At 41.7% G+C, this 20,798-nt stretch overlaps 1 protein-coding gene across 3 annotated transcripts; it reads left to right on the top strand.

Annotated features, from left to right (window-relative positions):
* The first annotated feature begins 514 nt into the window (after nt 1-514).
* LOC116333158 (synaptopodin-2) lies at nt 515-20,689 on the top strand. 3 transcript variants are annotated; one of them, XM_031756327.2, is made up of 5 exons: nt 516-754; nt 8,408-8,559; nt 9,746-10,425; nt 11,997-14,947; nt 18,637-20,689. In XM_031756327.2, exons 1-5 carry the CDS (start codon nt 647-649, stop codon nt 19,234-19,236), a joined length of 4,491 nt encoding a protein of 1,496 aa, XP_031612187.2. In that variant the 5' UTR covers nt 516-646; the 3' UTR covers nt 19,237-20,689. The 3 variants fall into 3 exon arrangements, with proteins under 3 accessions (XP_031612186.2, XP_031612187.2, XP_039465430.1); XM_039609496.1 differs by having other exon boundaries at nt 11,997-14,887; XM_031756326.2 differs by lacking the exon at nt 18,637-20,689 and having other exon boundaries at nt 515-754; nt 11,997-16,946.
* The last annotated feature ends 109 nt before the right edge of the window (nt 20,690-20,798 follow it).

Below are 20,798 nucleotides of genomic sequence, written 5' to 3' on the forward strand. Positions count from 1 at the left end.
CGTCAGCACCACTGCACAGGGGTTGAGTGGTGGTCCTCGAGAGTACAGGTGTTGTTTTGTCACCTTAGTAACGCACATGAGCTTTCTCTCCGACAAAAAATGTCCTAATCACACTTCATTTTTATATGTAAGAAAACACACGAAAATCATATCAGACACCTACTTTAAATATTCTAATAAGGCAATTCCTTAGTGAAGTTATAAAAAGAGAATGAATGGATGCTGATATGAAGCCACAAAAGTACATTCAGTACTCATTATTTAGGTATCTGACACAAACAAAGCTGGAATTAACATTTTCGATTTATACAAATAACCAAGAAGTCTTATTATAATATAATTCATTGTCTTCGTCTTTGCTGTCTCTAAATCATAAAAGTACCCCTCTCCTCACTTGCCCCAAATCTCCCTTTGAATAAGATGTTCAGGGATGTTGGTGAGTTACACCCACCACCAGTTGCGTTTAACGCCTGCAGGCGGATCCGTGCGCAGTGACGTTTCCAAAACGGGCTGGACTCTGAGGACAGATGATGGGGGTTATAGGCTACAGCGGTGCGGTGGATGTGGTTTTTCGTTAAGTGCTGCTGGCCTGGCTGACAGCTCCATGAGCGCGCCGTGGAAGTTTGGCTGAGGAGCTGCGCGCAGCATGGGCACCGGGGATTACATCTGCGTAACGCTGCGCGGTGGTGCGCCCTGGGGATTCACCCTGCGAGAGGGAGAAGGGGACACCCACAGACCTCTTCTAGTTTCCCAGGTATGTATGCGTGCGTCCGTGGGAGGATGTTTTAATACCACTTGAGCAGGGTCATGTCTGTATAATCTAATGCTAGTGAGACTGCAACGATGGATAAACAGCCTAATGAAAGTTTGTGAACATGTTGTTGTTGAGATCCTGAAAAACTTTATTTCTTCAGAGTCACGACAGTTTCTTCTTTAAGGAGAGAAATTCAGCAGGAAAACAGGAAAAACAGAAAAACAGAGACTTAAAAAAAAAGTCTGAAATTTGATGGGAGAGAGCTGTCTGCCGCTGCATTTTTGTGCGCGTTGGCTGTGTTTTGGTGAGAGATTCCTCGGCACCCTTATATGGTCAAGGCCACGAGAGAGCGTGAAGCTGAGGGCAGTATGATCTGTTTTCAGTCACAAAGACTTTTCAAGCAAGAAATCAAGTCCAGTAACCAGACTGAAGAGTGAAGGTATATGTGCATAACACCAAGGTGTTACGTTTTAGTATGAACAAAAAACAAGTGCGGCTAAAACTAAGAGGTTATCATGCAAATATCCCTTTCAAAAAGAATTCAAATAAGAGATAGAGAGGAGGACAGGCAAATTTGAAGTTTTGCTGTAAGAACGACTCAGCTGCGTGACATTTGTTTAGCCTGATAATAAGGTAATAAACCTTAGAGGTACCGGATTTTATCTGCTTAGAGGTAACTGCTGATGTAGCCACTTTCTGATGAGACGCAGAGGCCATTTTTTTTACATACTGTAATGTAAATGTACACAGACAGATGATATATGTTGTACTCTTTAGGGCATTCGGTTATTTCCTATTATTTGCTCGTCATTTTTGTATGCGTCCATCACACGTTATCATTTTGCAGCCAGCGACAATGGAAACCAGTTTAAAGCTTATTATGATACTTTTAAATTCGTCACTTTTAACTGATTTACAGATTGTGCATATGTGGACAGCGTTGCATACAACAACTCACTCAAAAAAAATTAATAATACAGTAAAAGCCATTGTACTAACCAACTTAGTTTACTGCTTTCAAGCGTTCAAATAAACAAGTAGATGGATGGAAAAATGAAAGTTTAAGCTTAAGCTTTTTTACTCTTTACCATAACCATAAATGAGCATCTTTGTGAGTGTAAGGCTCACTGAAAGGCTGGATCACCTTAAACCAATCTGCCTTAAAGGCATGGGTTAGTGTTGCACACACTGTGATGCACAGTATTTGTGAAACCCGGTGCCGTTACCTTGACCAGCTGCTGAAGCTCTATATATGGTCTGTATGTTCCAAAGTGCTCAAGCTGCACACATCCCCCATCAACTTGTCAACAAAGTAGAGTGCATGTAAAAAAAATAAAATAAAATAAAAATTCTTAAGCCACATTCCTGCGATATCAAAGCGCCACCGGGAGAACGTTTCGGAGAATCCAAAAACCTCAGCAGATCATTTTCATGACAGATGTTTAGCATGTCTCCAACAAGTGAAGCCACATCTGTAAAGTTGCTTTCTGTCCTTTATATGATTAGTCTGATTAAATAGAATAGTCACACTTATTCCTATGAAATACCCCCCTCACTCAGGCCTGGCACTCAGTGTCTGCCTTATGTCAGAATAAAAGCATCAGCAAAAGCACCTGAAGACAAATATCTCCTGTGGACAATAAACAACTCTTAAATCTTGTTAGCTTTGAGTGAGAGAAATACCCCATAAAGTTTAGTAGACTATATTGAGAAAAAAATTGCAAATATTGCACATAAGCTACCATATCCCCTCTCACAACTCTAAGCCAAAAACAGCACTTAACGTGAGATAAAGCAACCAAAGTTATTAGAAAGTTGCTCTCCCTTCAATGCCTCCTGAAGCTTTAATTTTCTCGTGAGACTGTGCTGCCTAATTTCAGACATAAATGTGCTTTTTAAAGCATCCTTGCACCCAAAGTGTTCTCGTGTGTTAACAAACGGGTGCTGTGAATACATTGCGTTCAAGTGTGGGCCTATTAATGTGAAGTAGCTACATATGCCCCAGTTTGGGACATCTGGGGTTGTGTGTCGGGGGGGGTCAGTTCCAGTCTGCCTCATCTGGAAGACATAACTCTAAACATACCTTTAAACTTTTCTTGTGAGTGAGCCAAGTCTGTTAGTCAGAAGTTACAAAAAGAGAAACAAACATACCAAGATCGTGACAAATGCTCTCGAGCTAGAGGCTCTCCCGCGTCTGATAAAAAATGTGTGTTTTTTAAAGCTTCTGCTGAATGTCGTGGACACCGTGTTTTGTTTCCTGGGAGAAAGTGATTGTTCAGTGTACTGACAAGCGACACAGCATAAGGCGCTCTGTATCCCCTCTTAAAAGGTTCTGTCCATATAAGGGTGCTTGTATTTTTCTTCTTATTTGGAGTCCTGGCTTGAGTACAAAGTTGATGAGGTCACTTTATTTTTTTAAAGCTGCAGGAGCACGCTCAGTACAAAGCCGTGTCAAATGCACTAACGCGCGTTGAGGTGAAAAAGCTGCATTTGTTCTCTGATGCAGAATGCATTAATATTAAACAGATTTTCCAAAACAAAAAATATAAAAATAAAAGAGAGTTTAAATCCCACCAACCTGATCAGGAGACATTTTGGCCTAATTACTAAGGTATTCCATGTTGGTATGTGAAATGTCAACATGCATCAGATCAGTTATGGAGCAATCAGTGACAACTGTGATCTTCATGAAAGACTTTTAAAAGTTTGCAGGAGTTTATTCTTACATACATGAACTAATCTCTGTTAGTCTATTAAAGTATAAAAACTTTTATGAGTTGTTCTTTTGCCTTTTACAGAGCAAAGACGGCTTTTGTTGCTGATGCTTCGGCCCTAATAGTGCGCCACAGGAACCTCGTTAAGTTGCCAAGAAATGAGCCAATGAGCCGTTTCCTCAGTCATTCACTGCTGTTTTCCCAGACTAAGCAGAGTGATTCACAGCTCAGTCACTTATCTGAGTTTGGGCATTGTGTTGTGCAACAAGCCATCTCATTTCCAATCCTGGGAGAAAGCAGTGACCTTACACGATGGCTGGCCGGGCTTGTTTTCCTCTTTTCTGTTTCACATCATCTAAACAAATGAGGGCCAGTGCTCAAACAGCTTTGTATTTGCGGCATTCCTGCTCTTCGTCAATCCCCCCCAAAGTGTGTGGTGTTTAATTTGTGACAGAAAAAAAATATTCTTGGATGTTGCAATACTGTTTTTCTTGCTTTCTTCTAAAGTCGCTTTTATTTTGAATGAGGTGATGTTTGTGTCAGAGCCCAACTATTCCCCCTCACATCAGTGCAAATGTGAGGGCAATATTAAAATTGCCGATTGTGCAATTGCGTGTGATATTTGGAGTGGTGCACAGATATAGGTGGCGTGAGGGCGCAGTGGTTAGGACTGTTGCTTTAGACCTTTTGGACCTTTCTGTGTGGAGTTTGCATGTCCTCCTCGTGTCTGCGTTGGTCCTCTTTGACTTCCTCCCACAGTCTGAAGGCATGCATAAGAATGAGTGTCTGCTTCTCAGCTGGGTTAGGGTAGGAAGAGACTCCTGCAGCCTTCAACTGGTTGAGTCATAGATGATGGATGAATTAAATGTTGCTGTTCTTGGATAAATCTTTTATTTATTTATTTATTTTAGTTTAATCTGAGTTTAAGGCTTATTTTACTGAGCAAAGCATTACTGTGCACACACTGAAAAAGTGAACTTTCTGGGATTTACAGCCAGGTAATTCAATTAAAAATAAATAAATAAATAATAATAATAATAATAATAATAATAATAATAATAATAATGATAATAATAATAATAATAATAATGATATTAGATGCAAATCTTTATTCAAAGCAGTGAAACTGTATTTCATCTATTTTGTGTCCGCAGGACATGTTTATTAATTATTTGAATTTCTGGAAAGCTGTTCAAAAAAGAGATTAGGCAGTTTATAGGAACTGATGTCATTCCAGATCCATTACTCCATACATTAGTCATACATCCAGATGATATAACAAATGGAAAACTGTCGGGAATTCTGCAACTGATTGCAAATAAAACCCAATTACATCTTTTAGATTGAAGCCTCCTAGTATAATAGATTGAATAAATCAGCTAAAAGCCATCTTTATTATAGAAAAAAATACTGCAGACTACTATTTGTAGAGAAACGTCTACCAGTGACACAAACAATGACAGATTTCTAGCTAGATCTTATTTGGGGGTTTAATTATTCTTTGTAAGAAAAAAACATCAAAGCCAGAAATGAAGAATAATGATTTATGAATATTATAAGTTTTAAAAAAGGTAATCTTCTTCCACATGTATTTATAATATAATAATGTATATTCTATTTCAGTGCCTTTATTGGTGTGTTATGGCTTGGTATGCATGCACATGACAAAAGACCAAATGTATCTCTCCTCAAGACACATATAGCTGAAATCAAAGGAAATACAGTTATAATAAGAAATTATGCAAATTTAGAGGAAAGCTAAAATCTTGATAGTATAAATACCCTAACACAAAAATAGGGGAACATACAGGAGGGTAAAATGTAAATCTTCCAGCATGGATTCAGTGCTAAATGTGAAACACCTGGAAAATATCTGCCTGTAATCTAAAAACAATAATTGCTCAAAGCTGTGAAAAGCAGGAACCACACGGAGGTAGGCAGAGACGTCACCCGTTCCTGTATTTCCTGTGATTTTCTGTTAGGTTTAAGGCACTTAAATAGCTCATTTGAAAAGTGGCTACCCAGACATTGTTACGGCCCCACGTTAAAATAGTTATGCGGCCAGTTATTTTGACAAGTTCCCCTCCATTTGAAGAAACCTACACAGCATTTATCTGCTATCCTCTCAAGGGCACTTAGTGCATATATGAGGCTTTTCTTTGTAAGCTGTGTGGTAAACATTGGCTGACTGTGTATCTTTGAGTCGTGAGGAGAGACAACGACAAATCTTTCCCCTCCTTTTTTGGAGTGTGGACCGTTGCTGTGGCATCCCAGAAGTAACCGTCCTCCCTGTAGCGAGGTGCGAGTCCCAAAGGGACGGAAACATTGGCTGCCATATAGGGCTTGTTTTGTTCGCTGTTAGCTCCGAAAAACTGGAGTGAGGATGGAAAGTTAACATCTCTATAATGGAACTCCTAAAAGATATTTGTATGTATAACAAGGTAGGATCACTCTTGCATTATATTTAAATATAAGCAATGAGCAAAAGTAATGACATCCAAAGAAGAAAGACTACAACTGGCTTCATTGGGGAAAGTTTTAATGGTTGAGTAAATATCTGAAATCACAAACAGTGTACAAAGTGAAGTCAGGCTTTTTTGACTTTTGATTCCTTCCTATATTATGAAATCTTACTCAGAGGTTTTTCGCTTCCCCCCATCAGCTGTAAACTGTGTGTGGATCTCCATCTAGTGATGAAGTTGTTTCACTGCAGCTATGTAGAACTGCCTCGTTTGCACTATGAAAGCCACAAAGTTTCAGAACACTTTTGTAAAGTTTAGTAAAGCATTGTTATTCTAAGACCAGAGGTATCAAACATATGGCCCGGGGGCCAGAATTGGCCTGTTAAAGTCTCCAATGTGGCCCACTGGACAGCTTTGGAAAATGAGTACATAGATCTTTACCTGTATTTTCAGGTTTTACAGCTTTTCTTTCTACACCAAAGTAATTAAGTTATAGATAAACAATGACAAACAGTTGTTTTTTCACTATGTTTTTCACCAGAATTTTTTTTGTGAATTAATGAAAACTTTATATTTTAGAATTACAGGATATTAAACAAAGTCCTGGGCAAAAAACTTTTTTCTGTAATTGTACCCATTTATCATGTTTCACTGGTCCACTCTGGCCCACCTAAGATCAAAGCTGGCAGTATGTGGTACACAATGTAAAACAACTTTGACATCCCCATTTTAGACGTTGCACAGCTATTCACTTTATGTATTTTCACCCTAATAACACAGCATAGTGATTGCAAATAAGAGCTTTTTTGGGTTGATTTCCCACTAACGGGGTGGCTGCAGCTCAGAAAATAGAGCAGATCCTCTATTAATTGGAAAGTTGGTGGTTTGATAAATATCCTTGGGCGGGTTACTAATCCCCAAGTTGGTCTCTGATGCATCAATCCGAGTGTGAATGTTAGATAGAAAAGCACCATAGAAAAAAAGGGCTTGTGTGAATGAGACATGTTGTACAAGTGCTCAGGTAGAGCAGCTTGTCAGGAGATCATTTAAATCAGCGGTCCCCAACCCTTTTTGCGCCACGGACCGGTTTCACGGACCGGCAATAAGGTGTCGCGGATAAATACAACAAAATAAAACTAGTACCGGTACCGAAAAAAAGAAGATTTATTCATAACACACGTGAAAAGACCCAGGAAAACCGAGTTAACGATAAAAACGATAACAAAATAACACTGAAAACCGATAAAAACCCTGAAAACCATACATTTCACTGAGCCTCAACTCTCGCGGCCCAGTACCAAACGACTCACGGACCGGTACCGGTCCGAGGCCCGGGGGTTGGGGACCGCTGATTTAAATCATTCAGCAGAGAGACATTCTGTAACAGTAGAAAATCATGGTCCCTTCCCTGTGTTTGGTGGCAGAGATTAACTGTATTGATTTTGATGCCAGTATAAAGTACTCTCTAAATCAATCCCTCAGGAAAATTAGCCAAAGACACTTATTAAAAGCATAACTTTATCACTACCAGGGTTTATGTTTTTTTTACTGCATGTGGTCTTTAATTGAGAGCTGACGAAGATAAAGCATGCGTAAAGAAATAGGAATCAACATTTTCAAACGGCTGCCAGTCTTAAGATATCTGAGAAACCTTCCTAAAGCTTTGTAACTGGGATACTGGCAAAATATCTTAACATAACTCCTGAAACCAAATCCTCTAATAGCATAGTACTACAGTAATAATTTATCCCCCTAGCTGTATGAGTGGCCTTTTGTGCTGAATTTATGAGGTATTTCTCCTTATTAAATCCTCTTATTAATGAACCATTTTATAGGCTCCAGGAACCAATTAGAAGAAAATGAAACCATCAGTCATTAGTCTAACTGTGTAAAGAGGTGCCCTTTAAATGGCTCTGCCCAGCAGTAATATGCAGCAGCACAGTCAAGATTCAAGGTAGAATTAACACTTTTATTACTGAACACCTAGCCTATGTCAGTGTTTGTACATTGTGGTGCCAAATGTACATTATTTTAAGTTAAATTACGCTGCCGGCATGCTCTCTTCATATCTCTAAAATGTTAATGGTCCAGTCTGAATTCCTCTGCACACTTTGGCTGGCTTCATCTTCACACTGGCTTTTACTGGACGTCCATTTTCACCTCGTGTTATGTGAAAAAGACTTTACTTATCTTATTTCCCAGAAAAAATATGGATTTGTGAAACTGATTTAGGGAACACGTTTCTGCTTTTTGACCTTTTTGACAGGTGATATTTCAAACATGACAACCTGTAAACAGCTGTACTGTTAGAGCCGAGCTTCGTGAATCTTAAACAGCAGATCTCACTCTTGCCAGGTCTTTATCTCATGTTATCCTTCTATTGCCTGATGCTGCACCCCGCTACGCTGTTTGTGAAGAAGTTACACATCAAACTGTGTTTTTTTCTTTCTTTTCTGACTCCAAAATGTCTTCTGCAGGTAGAGGAGGGTGGTCGTGCCTCCCTGGCTGGAGTACAGGATGGAGATGAGGTGGTGTCAATCAACGGGGAGCCGTGTGCTGACCTCACCCTTTTACGAGCGTTTGCGCTAATCGACACATCAATCGACTGTCTGCAGCTGCTAGTCAGAAGGTAATGCAGCATGCCAGCCGCTGAACTGAGATCATATGAGACTTGTGCGAAGCCTAGAAAACCCTGAGTTTCAGAAGACAAAGGCACAGGACCGTATTCATAGGATAACATGTAATAATGTGAAGTAGTAAAACACAAAATAATGTAGGTTTATCAGTTACACTGCAGAGCCTTTCCACTGTGATAACTGAGCCATGCAAACTGTAAGTCTTTGGTGACCACAGCAGCAGTGAAAACTGATCGTTCCACTGTTTTATTAGCATTTAGATAGCATGTAGCTTTATGACACATGGCCTTTTTGCATACTTCAATGAACCCCTGTTTCTGCAAGCACATGCCTGTACGTCTGCGTGTGTTTTAGCCTGGGTTATATTATGTGCCTCGTCCATGCTGAACCTACCAAGTGGCTTTGCCAAGGTGTTACAGATTTGTGTGTCTGATTGGCATGCAGCTGCTCAGCCATTACTCAACGGGCAGTGCCAGTCTGTTTATCAGAGTGACATGTCCTCAGATAATCCCGCTTTCTCTTTAACAGGCCTTGAACTGCTTGTTGTGTAGCTGCTTTTAAGGGAGATTAAAGTTGATTCCGAGCAGATCGCCTCAACTTTGCTGTTTCACAAAAGTTGATTACATTTGGAGACAAGAGCTGGTCTTTAACGGCTAATTGACTTGAACACAGTTGCTGTCATGCATAATGACGTTAGTTTATGCTGCTCCAAACTGACCTTGAAAGTCGAAATTAGGCAGAGCGGTGTCTGAACGTAATTATTTTCCACTTCGGTGCCCTGACCTTTTCGATTCACTTTCTACATCGAGATTAAATCTCCTTGATTGCTTTGACAACTTCAGCAGAACAATGAGGGCTTCAATCCAGTGCTGAAATGCCTGCTTCTGTCGAGTGAACACCCCTGTATCTTGCTTAGAGGTGTAAATTTGGTGGTTTTAGTGTATTTAGAGATTTAATTAAAACACAGGTCTAAAACAAATCTGTCCAAGTTTTGACACTACAGGAAAACAGGAAGTGTACATTTCAAACTGTAGAAGAGGAAAAAATGTAACCAATAACATTTATCAATAAGTAATTGTTTTCATGTCTTCCTCCAAGTTCAGTTCATTTTAATAATGAAAAGAAAAACCACATTTACGCCATCACTCATTGTTTATCTCGCCTTCTTCTTATCTAAAGATACCACTCCATCCCCACTGAAGACTATGAATCAGATGAAATGCAAAGCAGTGAGAGGGCCTCTGCTGGTGAGACTTTAGAGAGCACCACCCTTCACATCTTCCCCCCAAAGCAAACATCCCAAATCCCAAATCCTGAATCCCCGGATGAGACCTACAGCAAAGAGTTTAATATCAACACAGAGTTTTCCAAGGAAGGCCAGCTGCTTTGCACTCAGCTACATGTTCCCTCATCTAAGGAAGAAGATGATAAAGTACAGCGGTGCTTCTCACCAGGGGACATGGTGGAGCTCCAGGTGTCCCTGTCTGAGCAAACCTTGGATGATGTGGGCTGTGCCTCGCTCGGAAGTGCTCGTGGGATTGATGGGGACCTCTCAAACCGGGAGGCTGTGGAGGCTGTCCATATCACCAGTGCTGCCACTGCATTGCGCTCCGTCAGGGAGCCGCTAAGCCATCATGGAGTGGTTCTCAACTCCCCTTTAATGCTGGGGCAGGTGGAGGTCATTTTGGAGGCATCAGGAGTAGGGAGGGGCCTCCAGAGTGGAGGTGGCACTCAGGACAGGGAAACAGTTGGTTCTCAAAGTGAAGGAGAAGAAGAGGACTGCAGTCCTGCAGAAGAGCAGGACTCTGATTCTGAAGGAGTTCAAGACAAACCCAACAAGCATCGGGCTAGGCATGCCAGTAAGTATATTTGGACTGGTTCCACCTGCACCAGTATTACCTTCATGTGCATTCTTTCTGTGTGTGTGAGTGGAGATAACTGTCTTTTCTTTAAGAGGGGTAATCTTCAGCACTAAATTACATTTGTCAACATGTGTGCATTCCAAAGCCTGATGTCCAGTGTGTGTACTCCTCAAAATAGTCTCTCACTGCAATTGCGAGGGGGGTGGGGTGCTCATTCCTTTGAAAGGAAGGAGATACATCCGGATCTAACCTGAATTATCTCAGAACCAAAGTTATAGTATTGCAGGTGCCAACAAACTCTTATCATATAAGAATTCACTACCACATGAGAAAGACACAAAAAGAATGGATTGTATGTATAGGGGGAAAAAAAGCATCTGCACCCTATAAAACATTAAAACCATCCATTTAAAGAGAGGCAATGGTGAATATGGATACCGGGGCGTTCCTCTGAGCTGTGTAGAAGACATAAATATAACCCCAGCACGCTGACGATGCCTGCAGAAGTGGCCCTTTGACAGACACCAGCATGTGCTCCCCTAGACCGTTACCTGATCCTTTCAAACTGAGTGCTTTAACTAAGCTCAAAAAGTGAGTCTGTCGCTCACTCCCGCTGTCTCCTCCACCTTCAGGTTAGTCTTGCAAGAATATAAAAAAGTAAGCCGCTGTTGTTATTGTGCGAGCCTTCTCCATGACTGTCGGATTGGACGAAATGTGATTTCAGAAGAAAACAGTTTATTATTTTTCTTCTTTCAAGTAGACTGCGTGCCAACGCACACAGAAGGATTGGTAAAGACGTTGCTGTCCTGGTGAATTTATTGCATGCATGCTAAAACGATCTTTCTTGCTTCCTATTCTTGGATACTTTACAGGGTTGGATGAGTGATTGAGTGTACAAATGGGAATATTAGACATGGGTCGGAGAATTTCATTATTGCTTTATGGGCCACTGTCTTATGTTCAAGGGAATGAGCTCATTTGAATGATAAAATCACAGCTGAATAGTATGTAAGTATGTAAATGTAATGTGTGGACTGAGAAAATATGTAATGTATCATTTTTTTGTGTGAATGACTCTGTAAATAGCTCAGTTTACAGTCTATTTGCTGAGTGTTTGGATCAGTTCAACCACAGAGCAAGCTGTATTATTAGTTTATTGTTATTTCTGTATCTGCTTTAGCTGTAAATGCTGGATGAGGTTAATATCAAAGTAACGTTACAAGATTAAAATGCTTTGTGGCTTGCTTCTTATTTTAAAGGTGAATTGATCTTCTGTCTCCACATAACTTCTCCAGGCGGCTTTGACGAGAGCTAAACTAAACGGCATTTGATATAAAAATATTAACTACAGTCACATGTTTAGTGCAGTTTGTAAAGCCACTATCTCTTGTTCTGTAGTAGGTGATCAAAGGCCTAAAAAGAAAACAAAATCTTTACGAACTGTTTATTTTTTTAAGTAAATTCAGATTAACAGATTAAAGTTTTTTTAAGTGTAATTCTTACATTAAATTGGATTCATTTTAGCCATTTTTTAAACACGACTGTCTCTCTTTTCCTTCTCTGTTAAGGGCTCAGGCGCAACGAGAGCATTTCAGAGAAACAGCTAAAGGAAGCCAAGTCCAAATGTAAACGAATTGCCCTTCTTCTTACGGCTGCTCCGACCAACCCCAATAACAAGGGGCTGTTGATGTTCAAGAAGCATCGTCAGAGAGCTAAGAAATTCACGCTCGTGAGCTACGGCACAGGAGAAGACGAGCCAGAGTACAGCGACGAGGAGTACGAGGAAAACCTGGACAGCAGACAAGAAACCTTTATCCTTGTGGCCCCAAACGAGTCTGAAATAGATAAGCCTTTTCTCACTAGCACCCACAGTGGCAAAAGTGTGCTAACTTTGACCTTGGACAAGGGTCTTCTTGAAATCGAAAGGAATTTGAAGAACCAAGCAGAGATGGAATCTTTGCCTGAAACCAAAGGCAAGGGTGCGCTGATGTTTGCCCAGCGTCGCCAGAGGATGGATGAGATTTCTGCCGAACACGAGGAGCTTAGGCGCCAAGGGATCCCCGTTGAAGCAGTGCAAGAGGCTGAAAAGAAAATAGTGGAGCATTCCTACATGCAGTCCGCTGCAGAAGGCCGCAGTTACATGGATGTAAACGTGCACCAGCAAACCCAGCAACAGTACCAGCAGTTTCAAGAACAACAGTACTATGAGCAACAGCAGAACTACCAACAACAACAACAACAACAATATCAGCAACAATATCAGCAGCAATATCAGCAACAGCAATATGAGCAAAGTCACTATCAGCAACAGCAAATGTATCACCAGCAGCAAGAATATCATCAGGAGCAACAAAAAATGCAGCAGTATTCAGCAACTGTCAATGGCACAGTCCAACATCAAACAAATGAAATGCAGAGCTCTTTCAGCAATCGTACTGCAAAGCCTTTCTCAGCAGACAACATGGCGCCCACCCCTTATTCTCATGCAATGAGTGGGACCAATCAAGATTCTGTGGGTCAAGGGGAGCAGATTGCTACCCGTGATGAGCGCATTTCTACTCCTGCAATCAGGACGGGCCTTTTGTTGGATTCGAAGAAAAAGAATGCAGCCAAGCCTATGTTCACATTTAAGGAAGCCCCAAAAGTATCCCCAAACCCAGCATTGCTGAACCTCCTAAACAAAGGTGATAAAAAGCCCGGGTTTGAATCAGGACCTGAGGATGACTATCTTAGTCTTGGAGCTGAGGCTTGTAATTTCCTTCAGTCTCAGCGTGTCAAACACAAGATTCCTCCACCAGTTGCCCCAAAGCCTGTGATCAATCCCAACTCACCTCCTTGGTCCTCGCAGATAGAAGCAACCAACCAGGAGATGCCTCAGTGTGCTGAAAATAGTCTATCCACACCTGCTGCAGCCCCCACCGCAGAGACTACTCCTGCTCCACAACTAGCGCCAACCCCTGCACCTGCCCCTGAGTCTTCTCCCCCTGCTGCACCCCAGGAGAATCCTGGCAGTACCAACAAAGAGGAACAGCACACATGGCCGCTCCCAGAACCCAAATCTCAACAACAGCCCACACAAGCTGTAGCTCAAGAGGCAAATGGTCATATGAATTCTACACTGCAGTCTGAGTCGTCTGCTGTGACTACCTGGGGTGCAGCTCAAACACAAGTGCAACAACAGTTATCTTCAAGTTCTTGGCATTCAGCTCAAGTGCAGCCCTCAGACCCACCTCCAAGACAGTCCTCACCTCACCCACCTTGGGTATCACATCAGCCTACTCAGAACCAGGCACAGCAACCTCCCACAAGTACTTGGACCCCTCAAATTCAGCAGTCCTGGACGCAGCCTCCAGAGCAATCACAAGCCCAAGCACATGTTCAGCCATCCTGGGCCCAGTCACGAGAGCAACCCCAGTCTCAGCCGCAGGTTCACCCACCTTGGGCACACTCTACTGAGCAGCCACATCTACAGCAAATGCAGCCCAACTGGAGTCAAGCCCAAGAACAAATGCAGCCACAACACCAGAACCAATGGACACAGCCATCACAAACAGACTCTCAACATCAACCAGCATGGATGCAACAACCTCATAAAAAATCCCAAGCACAAACTCCTTGGGTTCAAGGGGTACAACCAGAATCCCAGCCACAGCCGCCATGGGTTCAGCAAGCACAACATCAGGCTCCTCCACAATTATGGCCACAGACTGAAGCACCAGGTCAGCCTCAACCACCTTGGGTATCAGCTCAGCCACAACAGCAACAGCTACCCTCAGTGAATGCATGGGCCCCATCACAAACTCAACCCCAAGCTCAGCCACCCTGGATCCAAGTAGCTCAACCACAACCTCAAGCACAGCCTCAAGCCAATTTAAATCCATGGGCGCCAGTACCTGCCCAGACTCAGTCTCAGCCTCCATGGGCTCAACACCCCCCAGAGCACGGTCAACACCACATAAGTTCTTGGACTCAAGAGCAAGATCAGGCCCACCATCAGTCTCCATGGGCTCAACCTGTTCCAGCCCAGCCAGCACCACAGCCAAAGTGGCAACAGCCTACATCAAAGAGTCCACCACAACCACCAATGAACACATGGCAACCAGCTCAGACACAGCCTCAGACACCTGTGAATGCCTGGACTCCACAATCACAGCAAAAACCTGTGAATATTTCCACACTGACAGTGAACACTCGCCCCTCTCCAAAACCTTGGCAACCACCACAAAATGCTCCACAAAGCCGATCCCCTCCTACTCCGCCACAGCGAATGCACTCTTTCACTATTGGTCAAAGAGTTTCATCGCCCATCAACCCAATGGCCACTGTCTTAAACCCATCCTCCCAGGGTTCAGCATTTGAGATGCCAGCTGTTAAAGGAAAAGGAGCTGATATGTTTGCAAAGAGGCAGTCTCGAATGGAGAAGTACATCGTGGACTCTGAGACGGTGGAAGCAAATAAGGCAAGCAGGTCAACATCACCAGCAGCTTCCTTACCAAATGAGTGGAAATACACTCCCAATGTACGTGCTCCACCTCCACGTGCATATAACCCTATTCAATCACCTTTTTATCCCCCAGCAGCAACAAAGCAACCCCCTTCAAGTAGCCCCTCAACCAAAGCAAAGAAAAAAGACAAAGCGAAACAGATGCCTGCCCCTAAACCTCTCAATGTAATAGATGTCATGAAACATCAACCCTATCAACTAAATTCCTCACTCTTTATCTTTGGTCCAGCAGCAGAGGCTACCAAGCCTTCCGCACCTAAGACCAGCTGTTCGCCTCCTAATCCACCTGATGATAACCAACCAATCAGATATGAGCAAATGCCCCCGGTCCAGCCAGCTGGACCATTTGGTGCCCCATACCCCCAACAAACCTATGAGATGCCAATGCAGCCTATGATGCACGATAGCCAGTATCAGCAGATCCAACCAAATGTTTATCCCCCCTCTAATCCTTATCAGCAACCTCCTAGTTGTCCATACCAGCAAGTATATAACCAACAGTATCAACAACCTGCTCCACCTGCTTATCATCCCCAAGCCCCTCAGTCTCCAAACTCTCCCTACCAACACTCGGTGCAAGCTGGTTACCAGCCAGCCAATAGCCCTCCCTATCTTGCAGCTCCTTCAGTGCCCTACCAGCCACAGCCTCTTAGTAGCTATATTGCTCCCAGTTTCCCTGTGGGTGCTAGGCCCGAGTCTGCATCTTGTGGTAACCCTGGAGTGGCTCCCAAGCCTAAGTTTACAGCTAATAAGAGTTCAGCTCAGGTGTGGAAGCCTACAGCAGTTGATAAAGAGTGATTCTTGTAGAATCATGACTTATTTGACGTCTGCTTGAATTAAAGGTTTTGTGCCCTGCCAAATGGACTATTTTCCTTACCAGCTCTATTTATTGTCATAGGGCAGAACCTACTAGTCTAAAAGTTCATAGAGCTAATGAAAAAAGGAATATCTATAAAATTAAGAATATAAGGATAGACCTACATCCTATTTTAATAGAATTTTAGTATATCTTATCAGACGCAGCATAGTCATAATAATTGTAAACATATTTTATAGAAAATTATGCAAAAGTAATAAATGTAAATTCATTACATTTTATGTAAAAGAATTGTGTGATTAATAAGAATGTAGGGGAGCATAATGCTCAGTGTGAAGTGAAAGTACAGGGTGAAAGAAAAAGATTCAGTGGAACTGGATAAGTCAAGACAGGTTGATTTTTTTAAAGGGGAAAATGATAAATGTTCTTAATATTACAAATAATTAAATTTTAAAAAGACCCCCAAAAAAGTTTTTAAGCAAATACTAAAAGTATTTGTATGTGGGTAAGTGAAAAGGATGGGGCCTGTAGCCTGTAATGATATCAAGCAGAAGGCTTAAAGTGTAACGTCAGATGTTGAGTACGGAGATTATGTAACAGCAGTGGGATTTTAGGCTATTCTAGGCCAAATAACACAGACAGACAGCAGACAGACTTGTGACAACTAACACTGTTTTCCTTAAACATAAAATGTTCTATTCTTCTTTTTTTCCCGGTACTTTCCCCAATTCCTTTTTGGTAGGACCTACTTAAGTGTGTTGGTTTTATTTAAAGCTCTCTACCAGCTGTTGCGTCATGTTAGACACTATATTTAAAGTCCCTCATGAGATGAGGTTCTGAGGTCCAGAGAGTAGGCTTAAATTTCAACTTAAGCCAGTGAAAGCTACCGACTTCCAGACTGCCATAGTATTTTTCCTGATAAGAGACAGTTATGTAATGTCTATCACTCTCTCATAGATTTACCCATTATGCATCTGCTCCTTGTTTTGATATGTGAACAGATGATAAATGATATAGGAAGGAGGAGTTATTGAAAGGATAACCAGCCTGGTAATGCTCACAAGTTGATGTTTGGTACAGGGTCGCTTCTTTGGTTCTCTGTGTTCTTTTCTTTTTCTTTTTGTGTCTGTGTGTTTCTCTTCATAGTGCACTTTCTGTATGATTCACTGCAGTGCCATTAAACTGTCTTTTATCTTTGTTTGGTTTCCTTTTCTTTTGTCCTCTGAACATGCTTTTAGGGTTTCTTCTATTTTTAGTCTCTTTGCTGTTGTCTTGCTGAATTTCACCACTTCTCCACTTTCACTATAAATACTGTCCTTACTGATCTTGGTAAGGACAAATTAGTCCGCACCACTGCATCTGGTGGTTCCATTTTCAAGAGTTATCAGCAAGGTGCACCTAATTATCCAAATAACCTCCTTTTTGTAAAAAAAAAAAAAAAATAATAAAAATAGAGAGAGTTTAGAAACTTGAGATGCACATTCCTGCAGGATGACCATGTGATGATGCATTTATGAAGAGTATTATTAGAGCTGTGACTTCACTGGATAATTATGGTCAAGTGAGTGAGCACAGCTGAAATGTATATCCATGTTGCATCATGGGTTTTGAAAAAGAGCAGATATATGTTGAATGAAAGTATTTGTGTCATTTCATTTTACCAACTATTTCTGAAGGGAATTGATCTCCATGCCGATTACATGTTTTTGTCTTCATTCATTTATCTTCAATCTGCAATCAAAACACAATAAAAGAGAGACAGCAAATGTTTACTCTCGCTTTAGAGCCCACACATTAATGCCCTATAGTGCTAATACACAAGGCTTTGACACCTTTTCCTTCATATTATTTCTGTTTTAATAAGAAAAAATACAAGATAAATATTCTATTTATGCCCTAAATCAATCCTTAGCCAAACCATAAATCAGGATGTAACATTCCTGCATTTAAAGACTATTTTGAACATCTGTCTCAAAATGTAAGGAGCCCAGCTGTTACGCTCTTCCCGTTTTCTGAGCATGTTAAACCTGGCAGAAATGGCACATAGAAGGACATAAACCACGTGCAAATGGACAGTCATCTTATCAGTCTCCTTCAGCAGAGTAAAAATATGACCTACTGATCTGCCCATATATTCTTGTGCCCAGGACCCCCACTCCTGTGGGCATTTTAAGCCTACCGCATACCTGAGTCAGCAGAGACTTTATTCCCCTTGACTGATTTAGCATTTATCTCTGCACGCTCTTCTTCTCTCTTCTTTTCTCTTCTTAAATTTGTGCCATATTTTATCAGCTGACAGTGCACATCGCTCACCAGATGATGGCAGCACTGTCTTTTCTGCTTATCCACCATACATAACAGGAGGCATTGGATGAGATTATGTGCAGTATAGCTGTGTTTTCACCCCACATAACCCTCGGCAGCACCGGTATCCTGGAGATATTATTGGTATTGGGCATTTAGCATTTCCATCTCGTTATTCTTTCAAACTGTTGCTGTTTACCAAACTATATTAAGTGGAAATGAGCTGAATGTGGCTTATACTTCCAGAAGGTTATGCACTTTCATGTACCAGTTGCTCTAAGGGGGACACTGTGTTTAGACAAATGCTAGTGCAGTTTAATTCACTGGCTGCAGCATGACATATCTTAGAACTCTTTTACACACGTACCATATTTACATACCCCATGTGAATAAGAGAGCGACTGATCTGCTATACGCAAGTAAATTATACATGTATTACCATGTATTACTGCATTTAAAAGAAATAATCCTGGCAGGGAGCTACTCTGCTTCTCACTCTTATCCAAGCTAATTTGATTTGGTCAAAGAGCCAAACACAAATGAACCCTTACTAAAATAAACATGTCTGGATTCTTCTTTACAGGCCCCTGGCAGGAGCTACTCCCTTTCTCCACCAGCCAGAGTACAGTCCGCGGGCCAGAAGTCAGTTTCAACTTCTTCCTCGCCAAAGCCCCCAGCACTGGGCTCCACAACTCCCTCGGCAAGGCAGACATCCTGGGTGGAAAAAAGCCAGAAGCCCCTCACACCATGGGAGGCTGCCTCCCAGCATCCCATGGGCCTGGTAGATGAAGCTTTTGCTTTCCAGAGCCTCCAGCAAACCCTTGCCTCGAATGTGTGCTTGGCAGCCCAGCGCAAAATCTTGCCTGAGCCGCCAGCAGAGTGGAAAGCCAGGGTTTCTTACCAAGCACCGCAGAAAACAGGCAGCCAGACTTGGAGCCAGAGCCAAAGCCGGAGCCTGAGTCGAGCTTCGCTCCCATCGTTTGTGTCACCAGTAAGGAGCTCTATCTCCACCCCAGTTAGTCATGCCGGTTACAGGTCCCTGCCCAGACAGTGGCAGCCTCAGAAATCTGCGACAGAGGCTAACCCGAGGCCCTCGGTGTCTTCATTTGAGTCTAAGAGCCCTTTCGGAAAGCAAACTTACAAGTCTGTGTACACCAGCAACACTTGGAGCTGGAAGCGGTAGACTACAGTTCAGCCTGTGTGGTCTTTAATGAGTCAAATCTCATTTATTCTGAGTTTCATAATACATTCACATGCAGTCAGGCCATTTTTAAAGAAATAAAAAAACAACAGTTTGTTAGAAAGGGGAGAAAGTTAACTGTTAGAGAACCTTTTAATACATTCTATTGTTAGATATTTGCATGCCAAAATTAAATAAGAAAAGATGTGGAGAAAATGGATGGCAAACACACTGATGTGAAAGACTAGTTGATTAGATAAAGAGATGAGTATGTTGTTTAGAGTGGCTAGAGAGAGTGCATCGATATCTTTGGTGGAAAAAGCATTTGATTGCATATGTGGACTTACCCGTGATTGGAAAGAGATCAAAAAAAAAAGACACCTGTCATTTTGTAGGTTTTAAGTGAAGATTGTTTCTTGAGTTGTTCTTGAGCTTGTGGATTCCCAGTAATCAGAGTTTGATATTTTGCTGTGGATGCATGCATCTGCCATGTTGGTTGCTACCATGGGTGTACACGTTTCTTTTTTTTTTTCTTTTTTTGCTTGTTTTGCAAAATCCATCAAACGTGGAAACAGGATTTGTGGTGTTCTCTAATAAGAAAATGATTCAAGTGCTAGAATGCAATTACTTTGGGAAAAGGTGCCATAACCTGTGATGTTGTTGGTGCACACTACTTTTCAGTAATGCACGGGTATGTGGCCCTGGTTCTGCCAGAGGTTTCTTCCTGTTAAAAGGTAGCTTTCCCTTCCCAGTGTCACCAAGTGCTTGCTCAAAGAGAGTTGTTTGATTGTTGGGATTTTCTCTGTATTATTGTAGGGTCTTTACCTTTCAGTATAAAGTGCTTTGGGGCAACTGTTTTTGTGATTTGGCGCTATATCAATAAAATTGAATTGAATAGACATTTCAACTGTCTAGCATCACATGCATAACAGTATATACTGTATAGGAGACAATCAAATGCAGTATGTAAAATGACTGACAAGTTTTTGTTGGGAGTGAATTTCATCGACCGCTTCGTACCAATGAATTCTAATCAACACTACAAAAAAGGTTTTTGTTTAGTTTATGAAAGGTTTACTGCTGCCAGGGTGATTGCTTACACTGTGCAATTGGCTTGTGGCTTATTTCTGGTTTGGGCTTTTGCTATCAACTTGTAATCATCTCCAAATGTTAAAGCTGTGTTGGTGTTTCCGCAGAGTGCGCATAATGTCCTAATGCGATTCTCACTGAGCAACCTCATAAATGCAAATAAGATTTATTACACAGTGTTGTGTTTTATGCAGATGTACTATAGTGTAGCGTAACAATCTCTGATTGTTTTACTGTATCACTTCCATTCAAACAACACATATTATGGTCGTAATACAATACCAGCAATCCATTTCTGTTCCAAGCAAAGATATAGATTCATGTAAAGCATTCTATAAAATAAATGCAGTAAAATATCACAATTTAAGACGTTGCCCTTTTGTGCTCTTTCCTGTCTATTCCCAGCTTGTGTTCTGGGCCATTTGTTGCTTGCTGTGCCATCCCGTGAAGCTTTTTGGAAGACGTGTTGTCTCAAA

The sequence above is a fragment of the Oreochromis aureus genome, linkage group 3, assembly GCF_013358895.1.
Source record: "Oreochromis aureus strain Israel breed Guangdong linkage group 3, ZZ_aureus, whole genome shotgun sequence".
Taxonomy (NCBI): Eukaryota; Metazoa; Chordata; class Actinopteri; order Cichliformes; family Cichlidae; genus Oreochromis; species Oreochromis aureus.

What these genes read in the sequence shown, in the direction of transcription:
- LOC116333158 (XM_031756326.2), top strand. Translation starts at nt 647, where the DNA reads ATGGGCACCGGGGATTACATCTGCGTAACGCTGCGCGGTGGTGCGCCC. An exon ending in GACCTCTTCTAGTTTCCCAG is followed by an intron (nt 755 to 8,407) that starts GTATGTATGCGT and finishes TGTCTTCTGCAG; the next exon opens with GTAGAGGAGGGTGGTCGTGC. An exon ending in GCATCGGGCTAGGCATGCCA is followed by an intron (nt 10,426 to 11,996) that starts GTAAGTATATTT and finishes TTCTCTGTTAAG; the next exon opens with GGCTCAGGCGCAACGAGAGC.